The sequence below is a fragment of the Macrotis lagotis genome, chromosome X, assembly GCF_037893015.1.
Source record: "Macrotis lagotis isolate mMagLag1 chromosome X, bilby.v1.9.chrom.fasta, whole genome shotgun sequence".
Classification (NCBI taxonomy): domain Eukaryota; kingdom Metazoa; phylum Chordata; class Mammalia; order Peramelemorphia; family Peramelidae; genus Macrotis; species Macrotis lagotis.
The window spans coordinates 54,794,098-54,814,329 of record NC_133666.1 but is presented as its reverse complement, the minus strand read 5'-3'; the positions used below and the strand labels follow the sequence as shown (position 1 = coordinate 54,814,329).

Sequence of the window (20,232 nt, the reverse complement as noted above, 5' to 3'; positions counted from 1 at the left end):
AGTCGAGATTGATCTTTGCAATCTAATGATGTTCAACTTCTTTTATTATTCTTTTTATTTCACATTTTTATAATCATCATATATACTGTTTTCCTGATTTTTTTGGTCATCTCAATTCACATAAGTCTTCCTATATTTCTCTAAATTCCTCATATATGTTGTTTCTTACTCTCATGATTCTATTAAATTTATATGCCATAATTTGTTTAGCCATTGTCTAGGCACTGGGTATATACTTTGTCCCACGAATTTTGCTACTATAAAAAATGCTGCCATAAATATTTTAGCGTGGCCCTTATTGCTATCATTCACCTCATCATTGTATATGTTTAGCAATGGGGTCATTTGAGCAAAGGATATGAAAAATTGAGTGACTTTACTTAGATGATTCTTCATTTTTTTCAGAATTGTTGTGCTAATTCATTGCTTCATCCATAGTATATTAGGGTCCTGTCATCTCAAGGCCCCTCCAATGTCGACTATTTGCATCTCTTGCCATCTTTGCCAATTGCTGAGTGTTCAGAGAAAGCTCACAGTTGTTTTGATTTGCATTTCTCTCAGTGATTTGGAGCAATCTTTCATATTATTGTTGATGGTCTTCAAACTGCTTATGGTTCTTGGTCTTATATATTTTTGTTAATTAACTATATAACTTGAATAGTAGATTTTTATCAGAGATATAGAATGCAAGGATTTTTTTGCAATTGGAATTTTAAAATCTTGGCTTGATGATATTTTATAAAATTTTTAAAAAAGTGATTGATTTTTGCATTAATTTTTGAATTCATTGTAAATAATGGAATATTACATATGTAATAGTTTTCATTTTGTGCTTTGCTTATTTGGATAGAAATCCTTTGCTTATGTATTTTTTCCTTTTTCCTAGTCTTCTAAGTCTCAATTTATTTTTCAATATCACTCTGACCATTTGGCTTTTACAGAACTTAATGTACTGAGACAGCTGGCATAGTAAATAAAAAGTGCTGGATTTGGAGTCAGAAAGATGTGTGTTCAAATCCTTAAGTGAACATGTTTCTGTGGACACATTTCTTTAGCTCTCTGAGTCTTTGTCTTCTCCTTGTCAAATGGGAATAATAATAATCTGTAATACTAATCATACAGGATGTTGATATGAACAAATGAGATAATATATGTAATATATATAAAGTGCTTTGCAAACTTTAATTGGTCATATAAATGTAACTTATCATTATTGCTTATATCTTTTATAAGGACAATTAGGTAGTAGAGTGGAGAGAGTGCTGGTCTTGGAGTCAGTAGTACATGAGTTCAAATCCAGCCTTAGATACTTATTATCTTTGTGACCCTGTGCAAGTCATTTAGCTCTATTCCTTTTAGTTCTTCTTCTATAAAATAAGCTGTAGAAGGAAAGGGCAAACCACTCCAATAACATTGCCAAGCAAACTCCAGATGGGGTCACAGTTGGATACAACTGAAACGACTCACCAAGAACCATTAAAAATGTCTGTTATAATGACTTTATTTTATATGAAGCGCCTAAAATGAATATTTGACCATTTTCAAAACCAGTTATCTAATTTATCATTTAGGATACATTAATCGTTAACTCTTAAAATGTTTTTTTTCCTTCTGTTTGTACAGCTGCTTTATTCTCGAGGGTTGCTAATTGACCTTCTAATCAAATCCAACGTTAGTCGATATGCAGAGTTCAAAAATATTACCAGGATTCTTGGATATCGAGAAGGAAATGTATTACAGGTACTGTACTGATGGCAGGTGATGATTGCCAGCCAATCCAGATTGGTATTTAAGGAGTATGTCTGAGATGAAGGCAAGCCAAACTGTCTTACAGACCTCTTAATTCCCATTCATTGTGGTTAATTTGCAATCTTACATTTCATGGCCTAGGAAATGTCCAGGAGATGATTAAAGTACAATATCTTATTCTACATCTGTTCTTACTCATTTTTGATGAGTTATTTAGCAGCTTCATATAGGAGTTGAGAAAGTGTTAAGTTTCTCAGATAGCATAAACTGACATTAGGAGGGGAATGCCTTTGTCCTTTTAATGGTACAGAGAGTAACCTGGCAGAATTAAGCAAGGGAGCTCACATTTAATTAGCTCTGTAGTCAACAGAAATGCCATTAGAATTGATGGGTAGAAACAAAAAACAACCTGACTAGAATAGAAATTATTTACCCAGTTGTTTCAGAACCCCCCCCCCCAACAAAATCCTAACATTAGTTTGAACATTGACCACTGGGAAGTTAATTTTGTTATTAAAATAATTAACATCCAATCAATGTAATAGGGTAACAGAGTTGTTCCACTGACAGATCATCCTGTTTTGCAGGTACCTTGCTCCAGAGCAGATGTTTTTAATAGCAAGAAGCTCACTATGGTAGAAAAGAGAATGCTGATGAAATTTCTGACATTTTGTTTGGACTATGAACAGCAGCCTGAGGACTACAAAGGTAGCATTATTTCCTTAAACAGCTTATATGGGGAGTTGGTTTTTCCCCTATCACTGTGATTCACTCTATTTAAGACTCTCAATATTTTTTAAACACACTCAGCCTTTCATTTTTATCCCTACTAGTTAGGTACCTCCCAGGTAAAGTCCCTTGACCTATGATTTTTCCCTTTAGGTGAGTTTGTAAATGTTTATCGTATTCTCTTCTTATCATAGATTGGTCTTAGAATTACTGGATTCAGTTCTTTTCTTTGTTACATATTAGCTTTGCAACCCTAGGCAAGTCACTTGAATGCTAAGACTTAAGTTACAAAGGAACCACTTACCTGGATTAGTAGAGACAGAATTTTCACACAAAATATCCCCCCCCCCACTGCCCCCCATTAAATCACAGTCTTTACCCCAAAATGAAAAATAAATTCATACATATATAGGATGCCTCCAAAGTCTTAGTGCAGTTTTAAGCTTTAATAGCTTAAAGACTTTTTGCACACCCTAAGTAAATAGCTTTGTATTGACTCCTTTTTTTTAAAGGGAATTTCCTGGCTTGAGATCTTGAGCTCTTCCTAGAACTCTAGTTTTTGTTCCTGAAAACAAACAGAAGGAGGATGCTGTAGGGGAAAGAATGTTGGATCAAGAATTATACCTTGGAGATGTTACTTATCTATATATTTGAAAAGATCTTTCAGTCAGCTTTTATTAAACAATTCCTAAAAGCTGGGAACACAAAGAAAGGGAAAAAAGACAAACCAAATAAAAACTAGTCCCTTCTCTCAAGGAACATACAGTCTCCTGGGGGGAACAGCATGCTAACAATTGTGTCTAAACAAGATATGTACACGATGATTGGAGGTCATCTCAAAGAGAAGGCATGCAGGTTAAAGAGGAATGAAATGGGAAAGATTTATTTCAGAAATTGAGACTTGAACTGAATCTTAAGGGAAGCCCGGGAAGCTGGGAGAGAGAGTCAGGAGAGAGAGCATTCCATGGCGTACAGCCAGGAGATGGAGTGGCTTGTATAAGGAACATTTTGTAGTCCAGTGTTGTTGGATCCACTAAGCTGTGTGACTTAGTGGAAAGACCTTGAACTAGAGTTAGGCTTGAATTATGGCTCAGAGATTTACTGACTGGGTGACCTTGGGCAAGTCACTTTACTTTGTATTTGCCTGAATCAGGAACAAGGAGATAATAACATCATCTATCTCCCATAGTCATTGAGATAAAATGAAATATTTGCAAAGCACTTTGCAAACTCCAAAGTACTGTGGAGACAAGAAGGGATCGAGTCTTAGGAGCTCTCTGATAAAACTCATTAGCTAAGGACTCTAACTAAACTTTTGAGAGACAGAACCCACAAAGGGACCCAGTGAGGCAGATCTCCTACTCAAGGTAACCTGGAAAAGAGCAGAAAGGCTCTGCTCCCCGGGGTCGGAGGGGCGGCCTGCCAGAGGGGTGGCCCGCCAGAGCAAAAGAACTTCAGCCTCCCAGAGGCAGCCCCAGGGCGCTGGGAGCTGCGGCTCACAGCAGTGGGGGAGTCTCCTGAGTTGCACCCCGAGGAGCACCGGGCACAAAGTGGGGGAACAGCCGGGGGGGGGGGGAACCTCTGCCAGAGGAAGCACATGGAACCCAGCCCTTGGGGCACACAGGGAGCAGCTTGGTCTTTTTGCAGCCCAGACTTGGAAACAGAAGCAGGCCTGAGCCAGTAAGCTGGAGCCTCCAGGGCATGAGTCCATTGAGCTGAGGGAGGGGAGCGAAGAGAAACTGCTACCTCAGTCCTCTGCCCCTGGAACAGGACTCTGGGACTCTGACGACATTCAGATCCTGATCAAAGTCTAGACCCCCCCATAGAACAGCAGCCCCCCCCCCCCCACCTCAGCCCCGTGGCAGAGGGAGGTGCTTATGGCCATTCACAGAGCAGGAGGGAGGACAGAGCCTCACACACTGAGACCCTTGTGGGAGTGCCCCAAAAGCTCAGGAAGCACCCCAAACCAGGCCCAGGCTGGGAAAATGAGCAAGCAGAGAAACAAAAGGAAGTCTATTGAGAAATATTTTGCAAATGAGCCCAAGAAGGATCAAAATACTCAGTCTGAAGATGCAGAGGCACAAGCTCCTGCACCTAAAGACTCCAAGAAAAACAGAAATTGGGCTCAGGCTATGATAGAGCTCAAAAAAGACTTTGAAAATCAAATGAGGGAGTTGGAAGAAAAACTGGGAAAAGAAAGGAGAGAGATGCAGGAAAAACATGAAAATGAAGTCAGCAGCTTAGTCAAGGAAATCCAAAAAAAATGCTCAAGAAAATAGCATGCTAAAAAACAGCTTAGGTCAAATGGATAAAACAGTTCCAAAAGTTATTGAGGAGAAGAACGCTTTAAAAAGCAAAATTGGCCAGATGGAAAAAGAGATAAGAAAACTCTCTGAGGAGAACAAATCCTTCAGACAAAGAATAGAATTCAGGGAGATTGATGAATTTACCAGAAATCAGGAATCAATACTTCAAAACAAAAAAAAAATGAAAAATTAGAAGAAAATGTGAAATATCTCATTGAAAAAACAACTGATATGGAAAACAGACTTAGGAAAGATAATTTAAAAATTATTGGAATACCTAAAAGTCATGATCAGGAAAAGAGCCTTGACATCATTTTCAAAGAATTACTACAGGAAAATTGCCCTGATATTCTAGAAGCAGAGGGCAAAATAGAAATGGAGAGAATCCACCGATCCCCCCAAGAAAGAGATCCCAATAAAACAACCCCTAGGAATATTATAGCCAAGTTCCAGAATTCCCAAGTCAAAGAGAAAATATTACAAGCAGCCAGAAGGACACAGTTCAAATATCGTGGAGCTGCAGTCAGGATCACACAGGACTTAGCAGCAACTACCCAGCAAGGCTGAATGTCCTCTTCCAGGGAAAAAGATGGACTTTCAATGAACCAGGGGAATTCCAAATGTTCCTTTTGGAATGGCCAGAGCTGAATAGAAGGTTTGATCTTCAGATACAGGAATCAGGTGAAGCATGGAGATTGTAGGAGAGGGGGGAAATATGAGGGAATTAATGAGGATGAACTGCATGTATTCCTGCATGGAAAAATGACACTGATAATACTCATATGAACCTTCTCAGTTAATAGAGCAGGTAGAAAGAGCTTTTATAGTTGAAGCACAGGAGAAAGCTGAATTCGAAGATAAAATATGGTGTAAAAATGGAGTCAATAGAAAAAAAAGGAAATGGAATGGGAGAAAGAAAAAGGAGAGGGGGAATAGTCCACGATATTTCACATAAGATTTTTTTTATTACAATGAGCTATTGCAATGATATGGAAGGGGGGAGGCAAGGGGGAATGAGGGAACCTTTGCTCTCATCAGAGATGGCTAGGAGAGGAAACAGCATATATACTCAATGGGGTATAGACATCTGGAGTAAGAAGGAAGGGGGAGCAGGGGGAAGGGGTGGGGATGTGAATAAAGGAGGAGAGGATGGACCATGGGGGGACAGTGGTCAGATATAACACATTTTCTAAGAAAGAAAATCTTCTTGCAAGGGGCTGGGATTGGAAGGCCTGCCCAGGACCATGGGGCCAGGTGGATGCTGGGCTTAAAGGGTGGTATGGGGGCTCAGGGCTTCTTGGCCCCAGGACCAGGGATCTGCCTCCTGAGCCAGTCAACGACCCTACAGCAGAGTCAGAGTGAAAGGAGAGAGAAAATAGAGTACATGGTAGTGGAGAAATAAGAAAGGAGGGTGTTGCGATCAGCAATGGCAACGGTGGAAAAATATGGAAGTAACTTTTGTGATGGACTTATCATAAAGAATGAGATCCACCCATGACAGAGTTGTTGGTGTTGGAACAAAGACTCAAGCACATTTTTTGTTCTTATTATTTGGGGGAGGGTGCAGGGCAAGTGGGGCTGGATGGCCTGCCTGGGGCCACACAGCAGGGCGATCTTTGGGTGTCTGGGGCCGGATTTGGACCCAGGTGCTCCTGGCTCAAGGGCCAATGCTCTGTCTGCCACCCAGCCACCCCTACTATTATTACTATTTTATTTTGGGTCTTTTTTTTTTGTTTTTGTTTTTTGTAGGGCAGTGGGGATCGGGTGGCTTGCATGTCACATGGCTGGGTGATTGTTGGGTTTACGAGGCTGGATATGGACTCAGGTGCTCGTAGCTCCAGGGCTGGTGCTTTGTCCATTTCACCACCTGGCCATACCTACAATTATTACTATCATTTTTTTATTTTAATTTTTTTCTTTCCCCTTTACTTTTTTAGCCCAACCAAGTCTATCTATAGTCATGGGGGAGGAGGGGTATTTTGTTTACTTTTAAACAAGAATATTTTATTAATGTAAAAAAAAACATTTGTACAAAATGAGAATAAAAAAATAAATTAAAAAAATAAACTACTGTAGAAAAGCTAGCTAATTATTATCATCCTGTAAAGTATGGAAAGCTAGTAGAAAATGACCAGGTAATGACAGACTTTAAAAGTCAGAGGATTATGGGGCAGCTAGTTGGCGCAGTGGATAAAGCACCAGCCTTAGAGTCAGGAGTACCTGAGTTCAAATCCAGTCTCAGACACTTAACTACCCAGCTGTGTTTCTTTGGGCAAGCCACTTAACCCCATTTGCCTTGCAAAAACTAAAAAAAAAAAGTCAGAGGATTTTATTTTTGATCCAGGAGTAATGAGGAGCCACTGGAATTTATTGAATAGCAGAGAGAGGGAATGTGGTCCATCTTGAGCTAATGCTATCATTTTCGTGACTGAATGAAAGGTAGATTGGAGTGAGGAAAGATAGCCTCACCAGCAGACTGTTGAAATAGGCCCAGGGTGAGGTGATGAGGGTTTTCTGCAGGGTGGTAGTAGTATCAGAGGAGAGAAGAAGGAGAAATGACTTGTCTGTGTTCACATAACCTGCAAGGGACCAAGTTTGCAGTCACATCCTGGCTCTGATTTTCTCTGGTTTCCTTATCTGGCAATCTGTCAAATGAGGATCACACTACTTACTTTGATGTTGTTATAAGGATCAAATAGCGTAATATATCAAGTGCTTTGTATTCATGAAGTGCTCTATAAATGGTAGCTGTTATTATCAGTAAAATAATGGTTTCTAAACAATAGACTTGGCAAGCCCTTCCTAAAGTAGAATAAATAAATTTGAAACTTTTATAAATCTGTAATGAAAACTGGCAGAATATCTATCTGGATTGAACTTTTTTGAATAGACTGTTTTATATAAGCACTCCAGGGCTTTTCGTATAGCATAATGTTCTAGATCATTCTGTGGTACAAGATAATTGGATGTATAGGTAGGTCTTTTAGTCCATTCAGTTAAAAACCTTCATTTGCCAGAAGGGAGGAGTGATGGATCACATTGATACAATTCACCCTAGGACATGGGGTAGGATCTGAGCCTAGAATATGATTTTGCCTGCACCACACTTTCTCACCACCACCCCCCAATTCCACCTCTTTTCTGCTCAGGGGGCAAATAAAATTCTTAGCTACACCTTTGTAGGTAAAGTTAGTGTTCTGATATTTTCTCAAAATTAGAAAAATCATCCCCTGTCTCATTATCCTTCTGTTTCTTGAACAGCTTCACTTATCTCCTTGGGCATTTTCTTAATCTTGCCTTTTTCAGTGAAAAAGCCTTCCATTAGATCTGGGAGTTCTTTAACTATAATTCAATAAACATTGCAATCAATACAATGTTTATATTTTGTTAAGGGATAGGATTTCCTGCTTTAAAAAATCTATTTACTATGTACCATATGTTCTTGGTTTAAAGATGAAAAGTTGTTTAGGAAGTTACTAATGTTTGTGTGACTATAAAGCAACAAAATTCATTCCACACACCATATGCAATCTTGTAACATTTTCTGGTAATATTGTATGTTATTAACTTTACCATGAAATAGGTTTTTCCTATTTTTTAAAACCTCAGTGAATATTGACTCATTTTCATCCAGAATTTTCTTTCCCCCCTATGGAAGTTTTATATTTTTCACTGTCATTTCAGAGTTTTCATGAGAATAAGACAACTTTTTAAGGACAAAAGGGTTTATGGAAAAATGTTAAATTCAATTTGTTTTGCCAGTCATAGAAACTTAGTACCATTTATATTCAAATTGATCTTTGCTGTTTACCTGGACTTAAAAAAAACACCACTAACTAATTACTTAAGTCATGGAAAAGGCTATTAAAAAAAAGAAAATAACAGTTGCTTTCCCAGATTCTCTAGGTTAGTAAGAGACTTTTTAGGTCTATTACTTCCACGTGTGTTTTGCTGCTTCACCAGAAGAATAGTAGGGCTTAAGTATCTCTTGGGCACCATTACTTAGGGAGCCTTAATCATGATCTTGAGTTTTGGGGTAGCTTCCTTCTCAAGGACAAAGTAATTAGAAACTTAATGGTGTACATACAGCCATGGCCTGGTTAGTGTGATTGCATTATTTGAATTTGTATCACTTATTTCCACTGGGCTGAAACCAGTGACCAAAATTAAGACTTCAAATAGTATGAATTTAAATACATGTGACTTCTTCAAAGGGTTCACTGTTTGCACTAATCAAGAAACAGTTCTAATAAACTGTTTTCTTGTCCCTAATTTTGTGTTTTTATTTGAACAGCTTATGAGGCCTGTACCTTTTCAGAATACTTAAAAACTCAAAAACTGACACCCAATCTACAACACTTTGTTCTTCATTCCATCTCAATGACATCAGAGCCATCCACCAGCATGTTGGACGGCCTCAAAGAAACCCAGAACTTTCTTCGGTGTCTTGGCCGGTATGGCAACACTCCCTTCTTGTTTCCTTTGTATGGCCAAGGAGAACTGCCGCAGTGTTTCTGTAGGTAAGTCTGACTTAGTGCATTTTGTTTGTGCCAAAGGGAGGGCCATGACTGGGGGTGGGGGTGTTGCTGGGACAGTGTCAGTGGAACCCCAGGTGGAGGGAGTCACTCATAATGTGTCTTCTTGGCTTCCACCAAAAGAAAAATAGTAGTCTAGGAACTTGGAGTTCTTAAAATGATGCTCCAAGTGAATTCATTATTATCACCTAGTATAAACTGAGGCCTGTGCAAAATTCTTACTACATATTTCATCGAAAGATGAGCAGAGAATTTTGTTACTAAGTAAATTGTTTTGTGCATATGGCAGAATGACATGTTCCCACAAGGCCTTATTTTACCTAGTATTTATTAAGCGCTAACTCTGTGTGAGTCTCTGTGCTAATTGTCAGCACATAAAGACCTCAGGGCCACTACAATCTGTTGCACAAAGACTTCCTCTTATGGAGCTGTTGCTTCTGGGAGAAATCATGCCTCTGTTTTCTGATTGAAAGCTGGGCCTTGATCAAATGGAGGCTTAGGTGAAGTCAAGCGAGGGGAATCTATTCCCCAGTCACTGCTTATATGCCCTCTGTGTGGAGTTAAGTCAGACTACAGGTAGCTTGGTGTTACAGTAGATTAAAAGCAAATCCTATTAGACCTGAATTCCATTCTGGCTTCAGACACTTACCAACCATGTGACTTTGGGCAAATCACTTTCAGCCTCAATTTCCTCATCTGAAAAAATAATATTAGAACCTACCTTGTAGGGTTGTTGTGAGAACCAAATGAGATATTATTTGTAAGAAGCACTAGCATCTACAGTTCCTGGCTTATAGCAGGGACTGTCCGAGTGTTTATTCACTTCCCTTCCCTTTCCTTCCTAATTGGTACTTTGATTGTCTTGCTTGTATTGTCCATTTTCCTACGGCTCCTGTGCAGTTTGTATCTTAGCCTAGTAACTCTCTCACCACCTATACATCACGGCCTACAGTTTTTATCACCTGCTTATCAGAATCAAGTGTCACCTGTTCTGTGATTTCTAACCGCCATTCTATATTCGGTTTTAATGTAAGCCTCTTTAAGCGTTGCTCGCAACCAGTTACACTGTGTGTTCTCATCAAGGCTACTGTTATAAATGGCACGCATGCATATTTATGTGAATGATTCAAAGACATTTGTAAGTCACATCCTTCCATTCTAAATGACGTCTGCATAAGCAGAAAGGTGTTTTTTTAACTACTCCAGATGTATCAGTGACTGAAAGCATGTGGGGGCCTGTATTAGTTTATATCAGTAGGTTTTTAATAAAGAAAATTAAACTACTTTCTGCCTCTATACTCATAGGTGTGAATGGCATATTCTGTTTTCTGAAATAGGAACATATTAGAAGAGAGGGCATCAAAGAGTTTTCCAATTGGCCCAGTTATTGAGTGTTCCCTAGTTTACTTTGGGAATTAATTTTTTTATGGAGTGAACAGATCTATTTCCATTAAATACATAATATTTAACTTGCAAGATAAGCAGAATTTCACATTGGATTATACCTGGAAATCCTATCCCTTTTCATTAACTGATTTCTGTTTTTCTGGAGCTACGTCACATCCAGAAAAATTCTAGCTGATTTTTTTATGCTATGATATGGGGGATATTTGTGGGAACAAACAGACCCAAACTTTTTCTTTCAATAAATCAAAGTGCCCAATGATTATTACTTCCTTTTTGTGATACAGAAACAATTGACTGCTTTGATTTTGGAGAAGAGGGCAGTGCTTCGTAGATGTCTGGTATGAGATCTAGTTCTGCTCTCTGCTCTAATCTCACAAAGTTAGGAACAGATGCTGGGACAAGGTTCTTTTTACTTGTACCATATCAGAATGGTGGATGCAAAGCATCATTAAATGTGTACATATATCGAAGGCATTGTGCTGGGTGTTATACAAAATAACAGGGACAGATGTTGCCTGCCTGTCAGGAGTTGAAACTTCAGCAAAATGGGTATATGTAAACAGGTCATCACACATTTACAATTCTTTTTTTTTAAATTTATTTTTATTAAATATATTATTTGAATTTTACAATTCCCCCCCCCCATCTTGCTTCCCTCCCCCCCACCCCCCCACGGAAAGCACTCTGTCAGTCTTTACTTTATTTCCATGTTGTACCTTGATCCAAATTGGATGTGATGAGAGAGAAATCATATCCTTAAAGAAGAGAAGAGGGGACAGCTAGGTGGCGCAGTGGATAGAGCACTGGCCTTGGAGCCAGGAGTACCTGGTTTCAAATCTGGTCTCAGACACTTAATAATTACCTAGCTGTGTGGCCTTGGGCAAGCCACCTTAACCCCGTTTGCCTTGCAAAAAAACCTAAAAAAATAAAGAAGAGAAGAGAAGTCTAAGAGGTAACAATATCAGACAATAAGATATCTGTTTTTTTCCTAAATTAAAGGGAATAGTCCTTGCACTTTGTTCAAACTCCACAGCTCCTTATCTGGATAGAGATGGCACTCTCCTTTGCAGACAGCCCAAAATTGTTCCCGATTGTTGGACTGATGGAATGAGCAAGCCCTTCAAGGTTGAACATCACCCCCATGTTGCTGTTAGGGTGTACAGTGTTTTTTTGTTTCTGCTCATCTCACTCAGCATCAGTTCATGCAAATCCCTCCAGGCTTCCCTGAATTCCCATCCCTCCTGGTTTCTAATAGAACAATAGTGTTCCATGACATACATATACCACAGTTTGCTAAGCCATTCCCCAATTGAAGGACATTTACTTGATTTTCAATTCTTTGCCACCACAAACAGGGCTGCTATAAATATTTTTGTTCAAGTAAACACATTTACAATTCTTAAACTACTTAATAAGAACCTAAGCTCAAAACAGAGGAAGTTTTGTGTCTTTACTCTTTTTGACCCTGTAGAACCTGTCATAACAGTACTATCCATGTGGTTTTCTTGGCAAGGATATTAGAGTGGTTTGTCATTTCCCTCTCCAGTAGATTAAGATAAACAGAGATTAAATTACTTTCCCAGGGTTGCACAGTTATTATGTGTCTGAGGTCAAATTTGAACTCAGATCTTCTTGACTCCAGTTCCAATGCTCTATCAGCAGAGCCATCTAGTTGTCTCAAAGAAACCAAACCCAAAAAACAAATACAAAAGCAAAAACTAACTCAAAAAACAAAAAAAAAATACACATACGCATAACAGAAGATCATAAAGGTGAAGGGTTGAAGGAACAGCATTATTAGAATCTAAAAACAAGCTTATCCATTCCTTTAATAATGATAGTAGGAGGGGCTGCTAGGTGGCACAGTGGATAGAGCACTGACCCTGGAGTCAGGAGGACCCGAGTTCAAATTTGATCTCAAGACACTTAATAATTGCCTAGCTGTGTGACAGTGGGCAAGTCACTTAACCCCATTGCCTTGCAAAAGGAAGAAAAATAATCTCCCCAAACAAATAAACAAAAATAATAATATAAGCATGTGAATCATTCTGAGCCATATCTTGAAAGTCCTAAGGATTTTGTGGCAGTCGTGAGTTTTGAATTAGGAGCTTTATTAAAGAAAGTTCGTCAATAAAGATTGTAAAGCAATCTACTATGTGCAAAGCATTTAGGATGCAAAGAAAGGCAAAAGACAGCCCTTACCTTCCAGGACCTCAAAGTTTAATGGGGAGAACAAACAGACCACAATGTATTCAAATAAGTACAGGATAGATGAGAAATAATCATGTTTGTCTTTCATTTTCGAAGAAGACCCCAACATCAGAGAGATGATGCCATGACAAGGACGTGAATTGGATTTGAGTGAGGTGGGGCTGTGCAGAATCACCGGCCTCAATTTCTCCTCCAGAGCCATCTGGGTCCAGTGGCCAGATAGGAATCAGTACAACTAGAGATGGCTCTGGATGTGAGGCAATCAGGGTTGACTTGCCCAAGGTCACACAGTTAGTTAATGTCAAGTGTATGAGACTGGATTTGAACTCCTGTCTTCCTGACTCCAAGGCCAGTGATCTTGTCCACTGCACCACCTAGCTACCCCCAGAGAAAAGGCACCAGAATTAAGAGAGATTGGAAAGATTCCTGTAGAAGGTGGGGTTTTAGTTGGGACTTGAAAGAAGTCAGGGAAGCCAGAAGAGACGAAGAAGGAGGGCATTCCAACTTTGGGGGATGGCAAGTGAAAATGAGTTCCTAACCTAACCTGCTTGGATAAGTATGAAAAATTTGAAAAATTATTATCTATTTCATGAATTATTATTTATAAAAATACTTAATACACATGCAGTAATTTCTTTGATATATTGACTGCATTTTCCATGAACAAAGAAAAGTTATTGAGTAACTGGATTTAGGAGAAAGTAAGATAACCCCACATGGCACTAAAACAGCCCTATCATCTTGTTAACTAATGACCACCCTTTCACCAAAGACATTTTCAGATTCTAAGAAATCATTTTCTTAAACTCACCATGTCCAAAACAGAATTCATTATCTTTCCCACATACTTCCATAGCCCAGTTCTACCCAGTTTTCTGTATTCCTGATGAGGGGGTATCACCATCCTCTCAGTCACTCAGGTTCCCAACTTTGGAGTTCCCCTTGACTTTTCCCAAACCACCCCATCTCCAGTCAGTTGCCAAATCTTGTTGATCATTCCTCCTTCATGTGCTTCACATCTTTCTCTCTACTCACCATCCTCATTTAGCCTCTCATCACCTCTTACCTCAACTGTTGCAGTATCCTCTTGGATTCCTTTTCTCTCTCCTTTCTCATTCATTTTCAGTACAGCTGCCAAAGTGGAGATTCCTAAGCTACATGGATGACTGTCACAATCTTTCCCTCTTGCCTCTAGGATAAGATAAAAACATCATAACTTGACATTGAACTCCTGTTGTATCCTTGCTCCGTTGCTTTTCCAAATTTACTTTCTATTTGTTTCATATACTACATTCTGGCTAACTGCTATGACCTGTTTCTATAATTCAGCAGACCTTTGAGCAAATTAGTGGTCTCACATGCCTGTAGTGGTTTTCTTCTTCATCACCTCCTCAGATTTCTGCGGCCTTGCAGGGCTCAGTTCAGGTTTCACCTTCTGCATAGAGACGTTCCTATCTTCTTATTCATGGTCCCTTTCTCTTCAGATTATCTTGTACTTACATATCTCTGTACATATTTTGTCTCCCTAGTAAAATGGAAGTTTGCAGTATTGAATAGAAAATAAAATACTCTCTTTGAGGGTAAGAATTGGTTTTTGTTTTTCTCTTTGTATTCCTAGCATCTACAATAGCATTGTATACAATATGTATCGTATACTTCACTGAGAATGGCAGGGCCATTTGCTGTGAGTATTCTCTTTTCCCTTCATATAACTCCTGATATCATCCCCCAATATCTTCTAGCTTTTGTGTGGTGGTAGCCCAGCTGCTGGGTAAGATGAAACTCCTCTACATATATACTTTCCCATCTCTTTGGGTGTTTTTGTTTTTGTAAGGCAATGGGGTTAAGTGACTTGCCCAAAGTCACACAGCTAGGTAATTATTAAGTGTTTGAAGTCGAATTTGAACTCAGGTCCTCCTGACTCCAGGGTTGGTGCTCTACCCACTGTGCCACCTAGGTGCCCCAACCTTTCCCACCTTCTTGAATAGATTGCTCCCACGATTTCTTCTCTCTCAATTCTCCCCTGATGGCTACAGACACACTTCTATATCCTCCTTAAAAATACTTAGATCTGCCCATCCCTTCTAGCCATTTTTTCACACCTCTTCTTTGCTTAGCTAATATCCTTGAAAACATTGTCAATATTTGATGCCTTTCCTTCTCTTCTCATTCTCTGATAAACTCTCTGGTATCTGTCTTTTGACCTTACCATTCATTTAAAACTGATCTTTCTACAAGTGACAGTGAACTCTTAATTGGCAAATTAAATGGTCTTTTTTCCACGCCTCAGTCTTCTTGATCTCTCCACAGTATTTGGCTCTGTGGACTGCCTTCTCTTTCTGCATATCCTCTCTTCTTCGAGTTTTTGGTGATAGCGGGTTTTTTCCTTTGTTTTCTTCCTACCTATTTGGCTGTTCCTTTGTCAGATCTTCATCTACAACCATAATTCAGCCAGAATTTGTCAAATGCCTATTGATTATGCAACCTGGTCTTTCTGTTCCTCACTCACTATACTTCATCCACTTTCTCTTGTGCCTTGGCAGTGGTCCATCTTCATATCTAGAATGCACTCCCTCTCCACCTCTTTTTCAAAGAATCATTCATTCTTCAAGATACTTGTTAAGCACTACCTTTTATATCAAGCTGCTTCTAATTCCCCCCAGCTGCCACTGCCCACCCTCCCAAACTACTTGGAATATATTTTTATTTATTCTGTGTGTGTTTGTGTGTGCATGCACACATACATCCATATACTTCTATCTGTACAGATGTGCATCAACACTTACACATTTGTTATCTTTCGCATCAGCATATAAACTCTGTGAGTAGACATTTTTTCATTATATTTGTATCCACAGTACCTAGAATGCTGTTTAGAATATGACTTTTTTCACCGGCAGTACCCTATGCCTGAAATGTTTTTTCTCCTCTGGCTTTACCTCTAGGTTTCCCTTGCTTTCTTCAAGACCTAGATAAAATCTCACCTGTTATCATAAACGGTTTTTTGAATCCCCTTAATGCTGGTGCCTTCCCTCTGAGATTACCTCCAGTCGATCCTGTATTTTTCTTGGTAGCCTAGAGTTATTTGCATGTTGTCTTTCTCCTCCACTGCCAGTACTTTGTGAGCTCCTTGAGATCAGGGACTGTGTTTTTATTTTTATTTTTTGCTGTTCTTTGGAGCCCCAGCACTTAGTACCATCCTTAACACATAATAGGCACTTAATGTGTGCTCATTAACTCAGTGACCCCAGAGAACTGATCAACCATTGGAGTTTTTTGAGGTGGGAGAGTGATAGTAAGATCAGACCTCTTCTTTTGAAAGCTCTGTGAAACATGGATTAGAGTAGAAAAAGGCTTGAGGTAGGGTGATAAGTTAGGAAGCTATTGTGATAATCTAAGAGAGAGTCAATGAAGATCTGAACCAGAGCAGTTACTATGTGTTTGGGGAAAAAAACAGGCAATATTGTGAAGAAAGAAATGAGAATATTTAGCAAGTGATTGGATAGCCTGAGTAAAATTGAAATAACAAGGGAAGAAAACAAGGTTGCAAATCAGGTAGGTGAAAGGATTGGCTTTCTTTTTAATAATAGGGAAGTTTGGAAAAAAGGGAAAATTTGAGGAGAAAGGAACTGAGTTCTGTTTTGGACATGTTGAGTTTGAGGTACCTTCAGCAAATCTACTTCAAATTGTCCAATAGATTTTTGGTACTGTAGGATTTGAGATCAGAGGAAGGACTAGACTGGATTTAGTGATATAGAAGGGGTGTGTGTGTGTGTGTGTGTGTGTGTGTGTGTTTATTTATAAACATATATTTAGATACATGTGTGTGTATATATATATATATATATATATATATATATATATATATATATATATATATATATATGAGAGAGAGATAGAGAGAGAGAGAGCGAGAACAGGGGAGAAAGAGAATTGAACCCATGGCAGCTGATGAGATCATCAACTTAGAAAGTATAGAGAAGGGAAAAAAAGAGGACCTGGGGCACAGGGTCTTGAGGGATGCCCACATTTATAGGGCATGTCATGGATGAAGATGAAGCAGATGAGATGGAAAAGGATAAGTCAGATAGATAGAAGGAGAACCAAGAGAAAAAAACGTCATGAAAACCTTGAGAAGAGAGAGTGGTCAAAAATGTCATCTATTGCAGAGAGGTCAAGGAGGAAATTGGGGAAAGTATTGGACAAGTTATATCCATACCCTGTGCGTAATCCCCCAAAGCTTTGTCCTAGTTTTTTCTTTTTTTCTGCTCTCTCATTTAGAATCTCCTTAACTCTCATGGATCCAGTTGTCTTCTCTATACAGATTCCACTTAACTGTGTATCCAGGCTTAATATTTCTCTTGACTTTTAGTTTCCATTGGACATTTTGAAGTGGATGTCCAATATAACATGTAGGAAACAGAACTTATTTTTCTTTCCCCTGCCAAGCCCTCTTCTCTTCCAAACTTTACTATTTCTGTCAAGGACACTAGTATCCTTTTAAAAATATTTTATATTTTATTTAATTTTTTAAACTAATAACCATTTATTTTTTTTATTCTTCCCAGTTGAAAAATAAAAAGAAGGAAAAGCCAAACCAAAAACCTTTTAGCAAGTATTCATCCAAACAAAATAAATTCTCACATTGGCCATGTCCGAGAATGTGTGTTTCATTCTGTACCTGAGTCCATTATTTCTCTGTCAGGAAGTGGGTAACATGCTTCATCATCTATTTCCTGGATTCATGATTGGCCACTACACTTATTTTTTTAAATCAGTTTTTAAGTCTTTCAAAGTTTGTTTGTCTTTAAACTTTTATTATTGTATAAATGGTTCTCCCTTCATTCTTGATCATTTCATATTAGTCTTCTCTGAAACCATTCCTTTTGTCATTTCTTAGGAACAGAGCATTTCATCACATTCACATACATTCACTGAAAAGTAAACTCCTTGAATTTGTTACACTATTCATCATCTCCCCAATAGAAGAAAGCTCCTTTAACTTAAAGTTCTTTGTCACTCCAAAAAAAAGAGGATTCTTTTTAAAAAATGCAAGTCCTTTTTTCTTTCTTTTTGAATTTTTTGGAAGGTGTGGGCCTAGGAGTAGGTCAAAGGGTGTGTGTGTGTGTGTGTGTGTGTGTGTGTATTTCAGTGACTTAGGGCATAGTTCCAAATTGCTTTCCAGAATGGCCATATTGATTCGTAATTCTATCCCATGCATTAATGGGGACAAATATCCTTACTCTGTGTCTTCTTTGATACACTCTGATTCAATCCTCACATCAAGTCAGTTGTCATATTGTGTCCTTTTTATGTCTACAACATTTCTTGCCAATGTCTCTTTTCTGGATTTCATCACTTTTCAGTCTGGACTATTTTAGTAGCCTCTGATTTGACTTTCATATTTAAAGCTTCTCAATATACTACATGTATGTGTCTGTATGTAAATGTGTGTATGCTAGTGTTTTATTAGTGCACTAGCCTTCTACCTGTATTCTGTAGTTTTTTCCATCATTGCTAAATATATTTCATTATTGCTAGAACTAGCTAATTTAAGTATTCACAGATCTTATTAAGGAGCACCTTAGATGTTCTGGGGCTTGTTTTAATTAACATAATATCATCCACATACAGGAACATGTCATCATCTATAGGGGAACCCTCTTCTCTTTAAGTATCCTCCATGATGATGAGGATGATGATGAGCAACTTTGGTGAACATCTGTCACTTCACTTTATGTGTTGTTATTAAACAGGTGGTCATATCTATCAAGAAAAATTGTATGATTGTAACATATACATGAGAATTTTCCTGGAGGCGAGCCTTTAATGCTATATTTTGCTCTACAGAAATAAAGGTTTTTAATAATTATCAACAGAAAAGAAATCTAGCATATTTATATTCTCTGTACCTTTCATTGTTGTAACAGTAAAAATGTGGTATGTTGTAGGAAATCTTTTGTGAAAGCTTCCCTGTTCACTTCTCATACAAACATACATACATATAAATATGAACCTTTTTTTGTCACGAATACCTTAGATATGTGTCCTGTGCACATTCTTCTCAAAGATTTTATAAAGGTGAGAAAATAAGCATTTGTATCACTAGTTACCATTGTCTTTCGCTCTTTGATGTGACTGGTATAGGGACTGAACTGCAGAGTACAGGATCATAAATACTACCAAAAAAACTGAGAATACTGGACATTGAGCATATTTTCAGAAAGTTAATTTCTGTTAGGGTAGGTAATACTTTTTTTCTTTCCCTCCCTAATATATCATATAAAAACAATTTTCTTAATTCTTTCAAAATTATCCACATCTGCATGGATGTCCTCCTGGTTAAGTTGTTCTTTACAGGTCTCTTATATGTCATTTTTGTTTAGTTATATAGCACTCTGAGTACTGAGGTGCTTATCTGTAAATATAATGGTTCCTCTGGCATTAACAATAAAAATAGATCATTATATTATAGCAAGGTTGACAGATCTGTTCATTTTCCATCTATTTCTTACCTTACTGGCTTCATCTATGCATGTTCTTGGAGGATATCAGTGAGTTAATTGGGTCTCACATGAAGGTTATGATAGACTTATTTTTGCCTTTCCTGCTTTTTGTTATCTTAGTGAAAGGATATTATTCGCAATCTTCAGCCTTCCTCTTCGCTAGTGCTTTTTATCAATCTATCATCCATCCATCCATCCGTCTGTCCATCTTGTGAGGCAGTCAGGGTTAAGTGATTTGCCTGAGGTCACACTCTAGTGTCTTATTTTCTTAGTTATTTTTTTTGCAAGACAATGGGTTAATTGACTTGCCCACAGTCACACAGCTAAGTATTAAGTGTCTGAGGCTGAATTTTAACTCAGGTCCTCCTGACTCCAGGGATGGTGCTGTATCCACTGTGACATCTAGGTACCCCACTTTTTAAAAATAGCATAAAACTTTATCTAGAACTAACTGTAGTATAAAATTTCTTGCTCTGTGTAATGAGTTAACTAGACATAACTTAGATGATTCCAATATCATAGATGCTATCTAGAGCTTTGTAAATTGGGGCAAGTTAAACATGAACCACTTTCCCTCAGGCCAGATCTTTGGTTTGACAGGTCACACTGAGGCCATACAATTTTTTTATGGTCTGCTTGACATAATGGTTTTGGGCCTTGTTTAAATATCATCTTGGGGAAAATGCCTTCATAGGGTTATACAAATCAATTTGTAACTTATTTCTCATTATAATAGATTGCTTTTCTTTAAGGTCTGGCTTAATTATCTTCAGATTTTTTTTTGACCAG

General features: G+C 38.3%; 1 protein-coding gene across 1 annotated transcript in view; it reads left to right on the top strand.

The window, feature by feature from the left end:
• The window catches only part of CHM (CHM Rab escort protein), a gene marked incomplete at its 5' end in the record, with an annotated part of 143,936 nt that overhangs the window by 11,173 nt on the left and 112,531 nt on the right, over positions 1 to 20,232 (top strand). The window contains 3 exons of the mRNA XM_074201841.1: positions 1,624 to 1,740; positions 2,337 to 2,457; positions 9,079 to 9,304. Of these exons, the coding sequence (XP_074057942.1) occupies positions 1,624 to 1,740; positions 2,337 to 2,457; positions 9,079 to 9,304 (464 nt within the window). The remainder of the gene's footprint in view (positions 1 to 1,623; positions 1,741 to 2,336; positions 2,458 to 9,078; positions 9,305 to 20,232) is intronic.